The sequence below is a fragment of the Polyodon spathula genome, chromosome 21 (assembly GCF_017654505.1).
Source record: "Polyodon spathula isolate WHYD16114869_AA chromosome 21, ASM1765450v1, whole genome shotgun sequence".
In the NCBI taxonomy this organism is placed as follows: Eukaryota; Metazoa; Chordata; class Actinopteri; order Acipenseriformes; family Polyodontidae; genus Polyodon; species Polyodon spathula.
In genome coordinates, this window is record NC_054554.1 from 25534968 (window position 1) to 25552766 (window position 17799).

General features: G+C 39.3%; 1 protein-coding gene across 1 annotated transcript; it reads right to left on the reverse strand.

The window, feature by feature from the left end:
- Positions 1-329: 329 nt before the first annotated feature.
- Positions 330-12598, reverse strand: LOC121296673 (ras-related C3 botulinum toxin substrate 3). Its single transcript, XM_041222440.1, has 6 exons — positions 12435-12598; positions 5887-5958; positions 5579-5696; positions 4587-4649; positions 3891-4050; positions 330-2672 (listed from the first exon to the last, which is right to left on the reverse strand). The coding sequence occupies exons 1-6, from the start codon at positions 12467-12469 to the stop codon at positions 2542-2544; spliced, it is 579 nt and encodes a 192-aa protein (XP_041078374.1). The 5' UTR covers positions 12470-12598; the 3' UTR covers positions 330-2541.
- Positions 12599-17799: the final 5201 nt, after the last annotated feature.

Sequence of the window (17799 nt, forward strand, 5' to 3'; positions counted from 1 at the left end):
GATGTGCCCCCAAGTTAAACATCTAGACTGTGTAGGCATTAGAGTTAAGCGGTTTCAAACTTGGCATGAAACTTAGGACACTCTTGAAAATGTTTATGAAACACACTTTTGATTTTTCAATACGTTTCCTTAGGGTGCAGGCGCTTTGTTTAGTAAACCACAATAAATGCAGAATCAAAGTTGGAAAAAAAAAAAAAAAATTGGCTTGTCCCAATGGTTTTTGAAAACAGTTCCCCCCCCAAAAGTATTTCAAAACAGTTAATTAATTTCAGGGGGGGGGGGGGGGGGGGGTCTGGATGCATGTTAATGCATTCCATCCAATTTCCAATTTCTTATATTGGCCAATTAATCCTGTGTATTTAATTCAGAAGCTGTATGTATTTGGCCTCCCTGCAATCCCTTTGTCCATATTAGACTGGGTATATAAAACAGATAATGGATCTAGAGAGCTCCCTTAGATTCAAACACATAGCACCTTCTTATGGTACTGTTGTATTCACCACTTAAGACTTTTAACATTTAGGCGATATAACAAATAGTTATAAAAAAAAAAAAAAAAAAAAGCAAAAACACGTTACCATTACTGCCTACTGGCATTGCAGAAGCTGACGACTACAGTACACAGAGCTCAAAACCCTTTTTTTTGTTTTTTTTAGCACCTTCTCATTAAGAGTGTCCCCTCTTAGCTCCTGAATCTAAAATGGAACCCCACTGTAAACTAAAAAGCATAGAGGTGCTCTACTGCATTAACATAGTGAAGTCAAGTCATGTCAAATCCCAATTAACCTTTTTAAGATTTTCAGAGCGTAACAGGGACAGTGCGCTTGCACCTGGACAGCCTGTGCTTGGAAGGAGAGTAGACAGGTTCTTGCTGCTCAGAGCGGTTGGGTACCTTGACACATTCATTTGGTGACCATCATATAACCCTTTTCCTGGAAATAGCAATCGTAGAGAATGTTATCTGAGCTCTGTTGAATCATTGGCCATGTTCTAAGTGAAGTCTTGTGCATTATTGTTCTGGGTCTGTACAAAAGGATGCCAAGAGACAGACGTCTTAAAACATGAGAGAGGTAGCCACGCAACAAGGATAAACATACAAGACGTTTTGCTACCAAAGAACGCTGTATGCATTTAAAAAGACAATAAAACCGGTAGAAATGAAGATTAAAAACAATCCCAACGGTAAGAGATCTACAGCTTGTCTTTGGGTTGGATCTGTTTCAGAGGCAGGCTCTTCCTGAGTCGAAGAGCTCATACACTGTATGTTTAGAATGTTATTTACACTGACAGTATAGTTGCTACTGAATCTCTGAATCTAATGGGGGACATGACATGGAGATATAACACTCAACTACAACTGTAATGGTATCCAGGATAATAAAGCTAGACTAAAGCGACACGCACCATTGGATTCAACTGTGGAAACACACATTATTTATGCACTCCGAAAAACAAGACACTAACAATGTAAACAGCACAGCGAGATCCTAGGATTGGTGCTGGGGTGCAGCCAGCTTCCACACCATTGCATTACAGTACATAGAAATTAAACAGGAGATATTTCAACATCCTGCAATGCAAGCTACTATCTCTGTGTTTTATTCACAAGCTTAAAGACACCGATTCATCCAATTAAGACTATACCTATTGGAGAATGGAGACAGTGTATTGATCTTCATCTTCTGCCTCAAACCGTCACTTGAATTTCTCAGCTATGGAGCAGTTACTCTTTTCTAAATATTAAAACAGCCGCACTTTTTTTAAATAAGACAAGTCACCATTAGGACACTTCCGAACCCCATTACAATTTTTACTACTCTCCGAAACGGGACTCCAAGGCACCCGTTAGGCTATATTAATATGATCGGTATTAGTACACAAGGAGATGTGTGTTTATACACATTGGTTATCTACATTTACACAGAGTTCTCACTGTTTAAGTCACAGCATAACAGACTGTAGCCATGAAGTGTCAGCTGGTTAAGCTTAAACTCTGCAAGTACCACAATATACAGGAGTTTCACATCTAAGAGTTCCTTCAAAGCAACATTCACACAATAAAGATGAATACATTAGTAATACTAGCCATGCCCACATTTCAACACTGTTACCAAAACCATTTTTCAAATTACATTTTGAAATTGAGGGACATCTTTTTTTTTTTGTTAAAACAGTATTTATGAAACTTCAGATGAAAGGGGATTTTGTGTGTGTGTGTGTGTGTTTTAAAATACCTTTTCTTTAGTCACTCACAATCATGCAACAACCTAAGTCGCCTTTTTTTCGTACAAATTTTAAGGCAGATTCTGACAGAAACTTGTTTTTCTTTTTCTTTTTTTAGAAGGGGGTACACGCAGTGAATTTCACCAACCCCCTTCCCTTCTCCCCCTTCACTGGCCGAAAATTGAATTTTATTAATTTTTTCTCATAAAAAAAAAAAAAACAAAACAAAACAAAACAAAAAAACAGCGAATGATTTGTGTGTGTTCACCCCCCGTTTGATTTTTTTTAATTCCTGAGATGGCTGCTGTTAGGGTTCTCTCAAAAGACGGTGCACTTCTTGCCTCGTTTCTTGATAGGCGGGGGGCACAGCACCGCTCGGATGGCCTCGTCAAACACGGTCTTCAAACCGCGCTGAGTGAGAGCCGAGCACTCCAGGTATTTCACAGCACCTTCAGAGAGAGACAGCGAGAGAATGAGCGAGTGAGAGCAAGAGAGAGAGAGAGAGAGATTACTTAAAAGCATTACCAGGACATAGCCTGCCACATTACTTAAGGGTCACTTGTCTGCAGAAAAACTATGAAACTAAAGGGCTGATTTGATCAGCCTATACCTTTGCAGGATAAACAGCTGCATTTTACAGAACCAAGGGTTTCACCCACTTCTTGTTTCAATCCAGCAGTGCTGGAAAAAGGTATCAAAATCCAGCAGCAGCTTATCCTGGAGTGGAAATAGGACACCCATTGCATAGCAGTTTGATCCAATACTGGTTTTTTACTACGAGTTTAAAAGGACACAACTGAGCTTGTTACCAATACAATGGGGCTAATCAAGTTGTATTAAAACCTGCCGTGGGTAAAACTGCTATGCAATAGAAGTCTTATTTCCATCCCTGAAGTTTGTTTGTCTATTTTTACTTCTGAATTTAGTTTTGAGTGATTGTAGTTATGTATGATGAATACTGTCTGTCTAGGTAAGTGTTAGGTCAGTTCACTCTCAGTCTTTGTTTAGTGCAGCCTTTTTACATCATTGTGACCAAATAAATTCCCCTCGATTGCATTGCAAACTGTAAACACTAAATAACCTGATAGAGTGGATTTATTTTAGACTATTTTATACATACAGACTCCATCATCTATAAAAATAATAACATAACCAGTTACTGAGACTTGTACATGGAACTGAGGGCAACAAACATGTCTTAATTATTACATGATAATTCCTCCAACAGAAAGACAATGAAACTCATTGATGGTGTACTATAATTTGGAAAATTCTCACAGCTGCGGGGGGAAAACAAAAAGAAACCCTAACAAAGGCCCATGTGATCAGCACAGATCCCCGTCTCCTGACTGCGCTTACTGCACTGAGCTCTCCACCACTGACATCTAGAAAGGGATTGTGGGTAAACCCCCTAGCCTGCTCCCACAGTATCAGTAACAAAACAAGACACATCCGCTCAGTCCAGGTTTACAGCAGATACTGAACGCAGCCCAATACATGGCACTGTTCCTTGAAAATCAGCAACATCGCAAAATACCATAATTATATAGTACCTGGATATGGTACAGGGTGTGCCCAGTAATTAAACTGCCTCTCTCCCTAGGATTTGATATGTCAATTCTTCAGCGCTGGGAAGTATTCGGAACAATCTGTTTACGTGTTCTTACCTATCTCCCTGGCCATTGCCAGCCCCTGTGGGTAGGTGATAGGGGCCAGTTTCTTGTCCCGGAGACGTTCGATCGTGTCCTTGTCGTCCCGCAAGTCCAGTTTGGTCCCCACCAGGATGATTGGTGTGTTTGGACAGTGATGCCGCACCTCCGGGTACCACTGTGCACAGAGAGAGAGAGAGAGAGAGAGAGAGAGAGAAAGAGAGAGCAAACAGCTTTATCATTGCTCACTGACATGCAAATTCACATGCATTCCACTAGCACATTTCCATCAGAGACTGAGATCAAATTGAAATCAATCTGGAATTACTGGTTTCCATTAGCAGCCAACCGAGATCCATTTGCATTCTGGATTGTGGGTTGGCGGAAAGGCTCTGACAGAGGAGGCTGCCCAACAAGCATCCACTTAAAAACAAACACGCAAAACAGAGGTATTACTGCGACTACCATCAAAACATACTGGAGTAGGTGAAGGAGTTGTCTAATAGGGAGTTAAACAGCATTATAGTTAAAGCCAGCGTTTGACACCTGGCTTCTCACTGGATCGTACGGTGCAAATACAACTGTTCATACTTTTTTTTTTGGAAAATAAAATAGTTTTGGTTCTAAAGGCCACTGCAAAATCTGTGGAAAAGCCCCTTTCACTGTTACTGTTTCACACGCTACAGCACGGAGCAAAACTGCCACAGCACTGACCTTCGCTCGGACATTCTCGAAGGACGCTGGGCTCACCAAGGAAAAGCATATCAAGAACACGTCCTGTGGAAAACAAGGCCGCACAGTAATTAAGCATGAGCAAAACTGATGGGAAAAGAATCAGATGGGCATACATATAGCAGATAAGATCAATGTTAATCAGGGAATGACTCAAACTGGAACAATACCTGACCCACTAATACATTCAAAGGAAAGGGCCCAGACCTAGTAATATGATTAGAGAATCACAGTTGGCTGAGAAAATCCTGTTTGATTTTATAAACTGAGGATTGGGAAGGGGGAGGGGGAGGGCGATTCACATTCACAACATCAAATGACAAATCCTACTGTTATCAGTGGGGAATTAATACCTGACACATTAAGCAATAGACATACTGCCTGACTAGCCCTGTCAATCAAGGGACAATAGCCTGATGAAGCGATATGCACACACAATGAAGGGAGGACAGAAAGAAGACCTCTGGATTCTAACAAGGACCAGACTGCTGTTTTTTTTTTTTGTTTATTTTTCTTTTCACAAATTAACAAAGCTCTACACTAAAGGAAAGAATTTGCGAAACACACCAGTACCGTTAGAAAACTGAGTTTAAAAAAAAAAAAAAAAAGTACATTAAACGAGACCTTTTCAAAAAGAGTAAGTAGCTTCAAATTACTTCAAATAAGCTCCCCCTTGTCTTTTTATAATGGTTGTAATAGTTTTTCTTATTGCGATTATTTTTAAATAAACACTGCAAAATAAATGTGGAAAAGGGCCATTGTACCACGAAAAAAATGAATAAAACTAAATGTAGCTGGAAGCTTACATACTTAAAAACAAAATCTCTAACTATTCAAACATTCCAGCTTCCAGCGTTACCAGCTTCGTAACATTACTGGTGTTTTTTTCCTGGAGCTCTGATAAACACAGATTGATGCTCTTGAAGGCCCTCGCTACAGAAGGCGACGAAGCTCAAGAGGGGCGTTGGACTCACCGTCTGTGGGTAAGAGAGTGGCCTGAGCCTGTCGTAGTCCTCCTGGCCAGCAGTGTCCCACAATCCCAGGTTCACCGGCTTGCCATCCACCATCACATTGGCAGAGTAGTTATCAAAGCTAAAGAGAGTAGAGGGGAGTAGACAAGATCAAGAAGTCGCAATTTAAACAATGCACTGCTGGTGAGCTTTAAAACAGCTGTTTTAGTCGTCGTTACAGCAGGCTTGACGGCAGCCAAATAGAACAGTATATAATGCTCTGGTTGTGAGAGTATTTTTCAATGTTAAACTCACAGCACTGTCATACTCACACTGTGGGGATGTACTCCCCGGGGAAGGCATTGGTAGTGTAACTGATCAGCAGACAGGTTTTACCCACGGCTCTGAAAAACAGCAATAGCAAATCAAGTTAAAAATAAAAAGAGCTGCAGCAGAAGTGGGACAGCTCATCCCTCCTGGGTCATCGGTATAGCAAGGGCGACTGCCCCTTCTCAAACCGTTATGCAATGTGGTAAAGCACTTTCCATGTCACACACACGGCTTAGCTTGAGACTCCCACCTCAGTGCAATTGTCGCTTGTAGTATGAACTTTATCAGGCAAGCCCGAGCTCCATCAGACTCAGACAACCCCCGAATGCCAATCAGAGTACTGAATAATGCAAGCAAGGATTGGGACTCTGACATCAATGTACTGATAAATGCATTTCGGCATTTTCAGCAATTCAACACAGCACCTACAATACAATGCTTACTATACGGTTCTTCCATTCCTCCAGAATGGAGCTGTTGTACAGTTTCAGTATGATCTCGCACACAAACAAGAATTTGTCCTAATAAAGTTACCAAAAAACAAGGTCCATTTCAACTGATCTAAAAAAGTAGAATCTAATCATTAAAAAAGGGTGATGTTTTCATTTCATTACAAAGAAAGAGACCAACAGGCTCAGTTAGTCAGAGGTGTTCATAACCTGCATACAAAAACGTTTGATGCTTCTGCCAATGCCTGTCAGCAATTTGATGTATTTGGCTTCTAAGTTATAAATCAGACCAATTGGACTGATATCTACACAAACGCAGATATTTTCTGCTTATTAGTTTATTAATGGGGTTAACATTTCACCATTTGGGGGAAAACATCAGGTTGAATATATGGATGGAGGAATTTGGATCCCTTTCATCCCAGATTCTTGTTCTGAACTAGGTCCCAAGGTCAAATTAAAGGAGGGTACTTCTAAAGACCTTGGCAAAAGGGCATCTAGAAGTTATCCCCAATGTTTCACAATATCTCAGTACTACAAGTTTACTGTATCATCTTAATGGCAAGTAAGCTGATTTTTCTTTTTATTCAACGTACTTCTTTGAAACCGTATCAGAAAACGAACAGCTATATAATCACATGTTTTCTTCAACTAACCGAAATAAAATAGCACTCGGTAATTTCCCCAGTCAGTCTGAAACTTGAAAGCTTACGGTATACCAAAAATGGATCTCTTGAATACAGTACTGTGGGCTGGAGTGCAGCAGTATATACACGATGTATTTTTAATCTTTTTTTTTTTCATTTTTCAGACGTGGCACTTGGCTGAAGGAAACACAAACGGCAGTACAGCTCAAAAGAATGTCTGATTACATAACTAATTGTCTTTCAATACAATTCCACATCACTAGCAAACAGGTGTGATCAATTAATCAATCAATAGAAAATGCTGAGAGTAAAACCCTAATACAGTGTGTGTGTGTGTGTATATATATATATATATATATATATATATATATATATATATATATATATATATATATATATATATGTGTATGTGTGTGTGTATATATATATATATATATATATATATATATATATATATATATATATATATATATATATATATATATTAGCTCAAAGAGCCAGCTGCCCAACGTTTCGATATGTTGTACATATCTTTCTCAAGGGAGCCTGTGTTTGAATCAAAACATTGGAGGTATTTATAGGTGTTTGACGGCATGACAACTACTTGTTATTGTTTATATTCAAATCCATGATTTATTCTTACATGATGTAATGGTGTTCTCTATGTGACATCACTTTTACTTATATCTTTAAATCTATATTAATTCTAATTAACATTATTTTATATAAACTTATATTTATATTTTCGTGCAATGCTGGCTCTGAGGATCAGCCTTGATATGGTCTCCCCAGCACATCATCATGCACAACTTTTGAATTAATTTTGTTTATTTAATTATTTTTAACTTTTATATATTTATTGGAATTAATTAGTTCACTCTTCTGTTGAGTCCCGCTGGCATAATTGTATTCAGTCTATTTGTCCATTTACTTTCTTTTATTCTTCTATATGTTGCATTGTCTAATTTTAGCTGTTCTAATACTACAAACTCTACATCATTTATGTCATGTCCTTGACTGGTGAAGTGCTGTACTATTGGTTCATTCATTTTTTTTGTTTCTAATTAATGAAAGGTGGTTCTGAATTATTTTATATAAAGTTGTTCCAGTCTCTCCAACATATTTTATTTCATCACATTTTTCACAGGCTATTCCATAAACAGCATTGCTATTTTTACAGTAGATATTAGTTTTTAGTGGATATGTGGTATTCTTATGTTTAATTATATTTGTACTTTTGTCCATGTGTTTACAAACTTTACATGTACTACTGCAAATATTTGTAGAACCTATTCTGTCAATTACTCTTATGTTTACTGTAAACTAGAATATCACCTAAATTAGCTTCTCTTTTGAATGCTACAACTGGGGCCTATATCCACACTCACCCCAACACAGAGACCCTTATAGCAGTTCTTTATAGCTCCTCCATTCAAATCAATATATATACTTTGATACACTGTCACTGAAAGCAGTACACTTGCACTGTTAGAGGTTGTCATTCAGGTTGTGCTTTTTGAATGATTTCAGTGGAGCTAGTTTAAAGATGCAACACTGATCATGTCAACTGAATACATTATATCAAGCCGACTTTCAGAATGTCTGCTTTCCACAAAAACCCTACAGCAGTGCTCTGTAGCCATGCAGCAGGTCTGCGTGTGTTGTGGTCATTTGGCAACCGCTTTCAAACCATTCTGTGACTCCCTGGAAACTCATCTGATAAACAAACGCAATTTATTTGGAAAATGTAACAAAACTGAAAAGAAAATGACAAGTCATTCCCTTATACTTTATCAACAGAGAGAACAGTTTATTTTGTATTAGGTGCATCGGGAGAATGCTTGATATAAAGAGGTGTTGTGTTTTACACCCTAACTGTTAAAGATGCTGAAGTGAACAGCAGCAGCAGCAGAAGAGAGACACAAAGCCGAAACATACTATTTACATATTACATCATTCAAGAGAGGAGCTTCCATGTCCTGAAGCCTGGAGTTGATGGCTGGCTCCCACTGCCTCTCTCCCTTTCCTATAAACACAAACTGAAAACAGTAAATGAAATCAGCGATGTCTGTCTGGCTTGCTGCCATGTAGCCTCCTCCTTGCGACAGCCCCTGTCCTACATAGACTTTGCCGATGGGCACATGCATGGGCCTGTTGCTATTATCAGTTCGAATCAGCAGCTGGACGGGGATGAGGGGAATCCAAAGTGACAGCTCCGCAACAGGCACACACAATCACAGAATAATCAAAGAGGGGGGATGGGAGGGGGCGGCAGGCACCCACTGTGGGGTAAGGCAGCTGTCTTGGCAGTGCAAGAATACAGTCTGGGCTACTGCACTGTAAAAGGCCACCGTTTGGCAAGCTGGTGATAAGAAATGGGAGTTGCCGTGATTTCATGTGTGACTGCCATGTTTTTAACCTCAAAAGACCAGGCTTACTTGACAAGTGTCACAGGGATGGAAATATGCATAGCACTTCGATCCACACCTGAGCTTGTTACTGTACCTATACACTGTGGCTAATCAATCTAGCAGTAAAACCTCGATTGTATGAAACTGCTAGGCAATAGGAGTCTTATCTCCATCCCTGTATCAGACACCAAAATACAACCCCCAAGGTGCATTTTGCAATGGTCACCACTGGTCTAGAAGGCGTTAAACTCATTGCAGCCTGCTTAATTCCTAAATCCCAAGAAAGCAGTGACTTCATGTGAACACTGCCAATGTGTTCTTGGTTACCCATTTAGGACTTTTAACTCTGCAAGCCAGCGTCCACCACTAAAATCACCAGATAAATCCATATTGTAAATGGACCATGAGGCAGGTTGTCCCCATAGAACCATTACAAAAGCCATTGCTTAGCAGGATTTGAGCACTACACTAACCTCACGAGCTGTGTGGACAAACAGTATGTCATTAGTATCAGAACAGCACACACAGTAGCACACTCAATAAGAATATGTTATGGTACTCTATCTCCCCAGGGATAATGGAGGAGCCTGCACACCATTTAAATGGTCATATGCATGCTGAGGACAGTTTATCCAACCGAAAACGTGGCAAGCTACTTCTTGCATTGCATCAGAACGTGGATGTGCTTTTCTGTCCTATGACACACATACCTTTTACACAGCTATGTATATAGCCAGCTCCAATTTTATATTTATAGCCAAATAATACATGTTAATGCAATGACTCTTTGCTCTGCAGTGCAAAAGTAGAACACAATTGAATAAGTCCTAGATTCTGAAAAGCAGATACAGCATTTCATTGGAAGAATGGGAAGTATTGTGTTGTCTTCTTAAGAGGGCTGTGTGTGACTGCAACAGTGCCTCCTAACACTGCCGAGTTGGTTGTGAAGGCTTTTACAAGTGTCAGAAAACCCCACTGCAGCCTAATTTCAACAGTGACTGCCCAAAGAAACTGCAGTGTATTGTAAAGTCCAGTCAACTCATTTTATCCAATATGCACTCTTTACTAACTGGAGAGTGTCAGTCAGCATTTTCTAACAGTATTTGCTCTGGTCAGCTTAGACTTTTATAAAGGTTGTTTATGTCCACTTTTCCCATGCACCAGGAGCCGAGTCATACTGTACTATCGCTAGTAAAAGTTTGACTTTTTAAAAATGAATACAACATAATTGTTGACTACTTCATTTCTTTTGTTTTTGCTATACAAACTTTAAAACATGCTGAGAATATATTGTATTTGTGCACACAAAAAATGCAACAAAATTAGTAATTGTGCAACACAATAAAAATGTCCCAGCATGCCAAAATTTTTTTGTGGTCCTGTTTGATAGGGAGGTAGTGTTTAAAACTCACTGGTCAGCAAAACCGAGAAACTCATTTTAAATAGTGCAACATGGCTGAATGGCAAATTGTTTTCCCAAAATTATCCGGCAGACTAATAACAGGTGAATCATCAGTAAGTTATTACATTTAGAAGACACAACAGTGACGAAATCTGATTCCTCTGTCTGTGCAAGCAGAAATTCATTCATGTAATTTGGTGAATGTTGTAAACATCAATTAGCCTGCATAACCCTCACCCTAGCTGTCAGTTCAAAATGACAGTACAGCCATGTATCTGTCCAGAGAATGTGTATCTGTCGCTTTCCTCTATTGAATGCTTAATTACATTTACACCATTGTGTGCCGAGAAATAAAACAGCAATACTACTGCACATACTGTGTAATTAAAACTATGCGCATATTCACTAAATGTACCTGGTATATGTTATAATACTCACCATTTCAAACATATATTTAAACTGGGCTGTAATACACTCCATAAAAAAAAAAAGTCACAGTTTTTCCATTTCCCAAAATAGGGAGACAGTTAAATATACTTTTACAGTTATTGCATCTTAAGAGCAAAGACCATAAATTCACTTCCATCACCACATTCACTATAAAAGAGAAATGACAGCGAATCCCTTGTATTAAAACCATAAAGTTATGGTACAGGCTCACTTTGCTAATCCAATACTGATGTCCCATTGAATAATAAACACAATATAGTAGGGGAGTATTCATGTGCACACCAACATGTGTAACCCAAAACATGCAGATTACCAATTGAGTTAATTGTCTTTGGGTGGCAAATGAATGATTTATAGTAACATAGATCGCCCAACTACAGCCACCACCCCACCCATATAATCAACCGATAACTGCACTTTTAATCTGGCAACAGCAGAAAAACAGTAGCCTAGTATTTCAAATAAAAAATACTGGACATTTGACTACAATATATCGTTATACTGAGTGGAAACATTTTAATTCCAGTTCGAATCGCATCTCTTGTACGATGATAGTAAAAGCATACACGTTACACCCCACAGCAATATAGAGAGGCGTGAAACATTACATCATAAATGTGTCTCTTTAGCGAAGCTGATTCACATCTCGGAAACCGATGTGATTTTTTTTTTTTTTTACAATAAATTATTCCCCCCAGCCCCCCCCCCCCGAGTAAAATTCGGGTTCGTTTTTTTAGAAAATGTATCTTTTTTCGAAGGACATAATTAAAACCACGTTGATTCTATGTGGATAGCAACGGTTTACAATTGGGTGTACGTTTAGAAATATGTATATTTAAAAAATGAGAATAAATTATGTAGTTGGTGAATACACGTTTTCCATACACTAGGACACAACGTACCGCATTATTTCAATTATTATCCCGTTGGAATTCTATTTAGGAGAAAATCCAAATCCGCTTTGTCGAAGGAGCGTTTAAAAAATAAACTGCAACAAAATATCTTAACTGCATTACATTACAGCATTGCAAAGCGTAGATCACGAGAATCCTACCTTTTTTTATCCAAAAAACAAGCTAGCCGCAGCCCTTCACTTGCAACAATTGCATTCTCACACAGATAGATAGCTGCCTTTGATTCAAACGCAATTATTTTTCAAAGATGTCAAAACGCATGCTTTTATTTACTCACCCATCGCCGACAACCACACACTTTATTGCCTGCATTTGCAGAAAGTAAGATTGCAACAAAGAGCAGAAATCCCGGAGATCTTTAAATTAGCGTAATTACTGATTGTGATTTGAGGTTTGGTGATAACGGGGTTGGTTCGGTGCTGGAGTTTGAGCTGCAGCAGCAAGGACAGAAATCCGATTTAGACCGAGAATTTCCGGATATCCACGAGCAGATTTAAAGAGACAGTACACTATAGAGCGCAGACAACTTCAATCAATATGAACATCTGGGAGCTTGTCTTAACATTGCCATCTAGTAAAGTTTACAATCCCCAAACGTACCCCTATGCAGAATATATGCTTTACAAAATACGCCCATATCTTGATATATTCTTCATAAGGATGCATAATACATCTGCATTGCACATAGGTTCTATTCACACAACTTCAAGAACAGTTTTAATAAAGTTAGCAAGCCATGCAACCCTTTTCAACTGTACAGTGGGCACATATTTTACTGTTTAAGAAAGCTCACTTGTAAAAAGAAGAGGAAGGATCCTAAAATAAAAATGATACACTGGACTTGCAGTATTGATGAGCAATTATTATATGAATTTCAGGTTTAATTAAGAATGAAATCAGCTCAATCAACTTCGAGAGGAATGTCAATACAGCAGAATGGCCTTTAACTCAAACTGTGTTCTTTACCCAGACGTGTATATTGAAGTGTATATTTTTATTTTGTCATTAATAAATCAAGTGATTAAACAAGTTCATAAATCAGCACATATAAAATTGAAAAAAATGGCTTAAAAGAAGATGTAGTGCTGTGGTTTCAGCTTTACAATAATGTATGTACTAAGACAATGTGGCTGTTATGCTATATACAGCATACCACCTGGTATTTCTAAAAGTAGAGCCCCTCTTGTTTTTGTGTAACAGGAAGGGAGGTTCCATCATACCTTGTCATGCCCACCTGCTTCTGGGTCATCAATAAGAAAATAGTTCAGGCAACAGCTGTGGGAACACCAGACTGTTATAAACAGCTAATGTATTATGCCTTAAATCAGCTGTGTAAACAAATAAGATAAAGTTAAAGTAACTAGGCCTCTAACATTGTAAGGATACCTGCATGTTCCAAAGATTAAAAAAAATCTTGCCGTCTTTCAGTCACACTTTCTCCAGCAGGGAGGCAATCTCGCTTTCCTTATCAAGCAGTGCCTCCCGGTGCTTGCTTGTTTGCACTACAACACAAATGACGGGGACATTTTTTACTAAATATCCTTTGCAAATGCAAATTCACTTAAATGGTTATTAAAATGCCACATCTATCATCACATACACAGAGTCTGGCTGATACCGGAGGCATGACTTGTTTGCTACAGCATGCTTCCTACAGAACCCATAGAGCGTTTATCTCAAACCTTTTTCTGATCTGTTCCTACATCAACCCCAACTATAGATCAAGGACAGTCGGCAGTAATTCTGTATCTGTGGGAAGGATATCTGCTGTGCATCAAATTGGCTAACCGTGTTGCAAATCTGTATTTTACATTGCAGATCACTAGACTAGACTTGGCACTAGACACCCTATGGCGCAGTTAAGAAGTTCCCCTGACTCTATGTGGTACCAGAGCCCAAACAGGAGGTAAATATGTAGGATTCAATTTATGTGGTTACCTTTCATCTCTCTCTCCAGCGCTGCAATCTTCTCCTTCAGGCCCCCCTGCGTGGCCCTTTCTGCCTGCAGGCAACCAATCTGCTCCTGCAGCTCCACCCGCACCTTGTTCACCTCAGCCACCTTCTCCTGATCCTTCCCACTCAGCTCCTGGGAACAAATAAAATCCACAGCAGTGTTGCAAGGCTCATGCATCCTGGTGTTCTGTGATCTGTTGCCACTATTACATCTTTGCTTTCTTATCCCATAAACATACTGCATGACCCCACTTGCTTCTATAGATCATTAAAATAAACAAACAATTAGTCAGTGGGTTGGCATTAGTTTTAATTGACAGACACACCCTACCTGCTGCAGCTCCTCAATCCTGCGCTTCAGCCCCTCCATCTCCAGGGCCAGGTGGTTGTTCTTGGCCTGCAGCTCACTGACTGTCTGTTTCTGCTGGGTGCAGTGAATCTGGGACTCATCCCGGGACTGGGTCAGGAGTCTCAGCTTCTCCTCCAAGTGGCTCACTTGCTGTTGCTGCACAATTGAAAGATCTGTTGAATACTTAATTACAAGCTTATTGCTGATATCAACTATGGCCCAATTCAAGGTACCTTCACCCAATATGTTCCTTCAGTGATAAGAATAAGATTTAAGTGTCAGGAGAAAATCGGTCCAAAGTGAAATAATCAAATATCCATGCAAAAGTTTTTTTTCTATTTTGATATTACGTGCTGACAGAGTAAATCGGTAGCAATATTTAACTGGAGTCAATAACTTAAACTAAAAAACTATTTTCAAAGATGAATAAAATTATTTCAACAGTATAAAATTAGCAAGAAATGTTTCAGAATAATAACTACCCTACATGGAAACTGATTTATTGCTGCTGGAGAATGTGCTTTACCCTCGTCTCAAAATAGGGCACAATGAGTTAGTTGTTCTAGCCCCGTTAATTGAAATGAACTTTCCTAATGCACACAGTTGCCTACATCTAAATCACTATATCAATCACTTGTTACCCATTTATGAACCTCCGCTTTGTGCCTGCTCTTAATTGTTCTGATTTTAAATGCATTACTCTGTCTTTTAATAGATTCTAGTGCTTGTTCTTAAATCATTCGTGAAGGACAACTAGAGACTATTGAACTCAAACCAATCCAATGTATTGGCTGTCCCACAGACCATGACAGATGAAAGATGTATTTATTTTATTTCCATACTGTATCCGGGGGGAGGAAGCAATGGCGAGCCCAGGCTTTGTGTTCCTGAAGAGTTAACACTGCCTTCTGCCTGAGCAATAAATAGAAGGTCTATAGAAATGTCTGCAAAATTACTTGTGACAGACTGTTTCCTGTGGTTGAAAAGAAACCCTTCAAATTCAATCGGATCAAGCCAGCACTCTCAGATATGCTCCTGCTCATCACTGACAGAGTGAGAATGCAAAACTAGAGCTTTTCCAGTCATTTTCCCCCTTAGTTTCCTGCACGAACACAGACAGTCAATACGTCAACGATCCGCCGTTATCTATTTTTATAGTCTCGTAACCTGCGAATCCCAAACACCTTGATCCATCAGTTCCATATACTCATTTATATTCATATTTGAAAACCCTAAATGGGCATTTAAATGAAAGGTTGCAAAACAAAATTATTACAGTTTACCACTGCAAAAAACTGAGCAATAACAAAATCAGTAGCTCTCAATGGCCTACATACACAGTACGTTCATGTATAACTGAAAGTGTGATATGCGTGTTTAGGTTTTATAACAGGTTTGTAAGATACTTTTAAAAAAGGCACACTAAGAAATATCCTGTAAGTGGTTCACCTTATATTGAAAATGTAGTCAAGATTATCTTCCAAGATGCGCCAATAGTGGCCAGAAACAGAAGTGATATAAATCAATACGTGCAGACGTTTGCATCTCTACCTCCAGTCCTGACTTTAATCAGCTCCCCTTCTGCCTGGGCCCGCTCTGTTACAGACAGTGCTTTGTCTCGGCTCAGCTCCTGTTGGCAAACAAGGGGGACCTTCTCAGAACACTGCAGTGTCGTTCTATCTATTCATTTGTTGCTGTTTTATTTCTGTTCCACAGGCCTGATATATGCTTGATAATTTCTCTATAGGCAGTAAGTGCTGTGTCACACTAGGACTAGAATGATATAAGATGTGCTAGTAGCTCTTAACACCTACTACTTCAAGCTGAATCCGGTATGTCTTCCAGTTTCTGACCTCGGTCCTGCAGAGATATCTCTTACTATGCTGTAAATAATGTGAAGTCCTAATGCTAGTGAAGTGTGAAGGTTAGTGCAAAGTATTTTTTAAATGGAATTCTGACCTTGATGTTAAAAACGAAGCACTCTCAGTTATCCTAACAACGTACTTGCAAATTGAAAGTTTCCCCACCTCTTTTTGTCGTAGATTTTCAGCGTCATCTAGTGTATGTTTGGTTCTTTTCTTCTCAGCTTCCAAACGTTCTGCGAGAATAACAGAGATGTATTAACTATTGGGGTTTATGCACACTAAAACTGAAAAACAGGGTTGCTGTTAAAATCTGAATATGCACATCTCATGATGAATACAAAGGAAGGTATAGCGGCAGCTTTGTTTTTTTAATATTGCAGTTTGTTCAGATGCAGGATGTTTTAGCCATTGGGGAACTGTAGGTTTTTCTCGCATTCATCTAAACACAGAGAGCTTTGTCAGAAGTCTGTGGGCATTTGCACAAAAGTCTCTTGCAGATGGTCTTCTATTTGGGTTTGTGCCACAGCTGACCTTCTGAGCCACAAATCCACACAGATATTTGGTAAGCCGTTCTCATCACTTCCTCTTCTAGCTCCATATACCACTTCCCCAAAACTGCCTTTACACATTCAGCTGTGGCAGGTCTTCCAGTTTCAATGGTGTCATCTTGCCAACATCGTGCCAAACCACATGGTACCATAAAACATTAAAACTTCCACCTGACACCTGCACTTAGACCAGTCCTGTTTTTCCATCACTAACAGATTAAAATGAAACCTATTTTAACTGGAACTCTGTGCTTCTGCCCCCAGTTACTGTAAGTTTGTGGGCTGGCAAAAATCAGTCTCTCCAAACATGCTTTGAGGGAGATGGAGAGCACAATGAGCACCAACATGCATTGATGCCTGATGGAGGTAGGTGCCAAATCACAAGGTAACCAGAAATAAACAACCAAGGACCACATCCAAAATCTGTTTTCTCTAGTTCTGCACATCTGAACTAGATTGGACGGCAGCAGCTATTTGATATTGGAACAGGATTGTTATGTCAATTTGTAGAGCCAACTGCAGGTGGAATGCAGCGTCTATACCTTCTGCCTGGGTTAGCTGGAGTTTGAGCTCTGCCATGGAGTTTGTGAGTTCTTGTTTCACCTCCGCTTGATCTTGTCTACCTGGAAGAATCCAGAAGGAAGGGTTTCTGTATAAGACTTACATACAGATATATCTGGAACTATAAAGCCTCAAGCAGTGACGTACAGTACTGGGGGAATATTCAATCTACTGTTTACTTGTCTGCCAGGTTACTCGTCTGTAAGTGCAAACAATTCAAGGGAATCCAACATGTGCTTTAAGTGGATAGTTGGGATAACACAAAATTAGTTAAGAGATTGAAATATCTTTAAACAAAACTACAGAAATAAGTCCATCATAAGAGACAGCAACAGACAGAAAACCCAGTCAGCAGTACACCTTAGA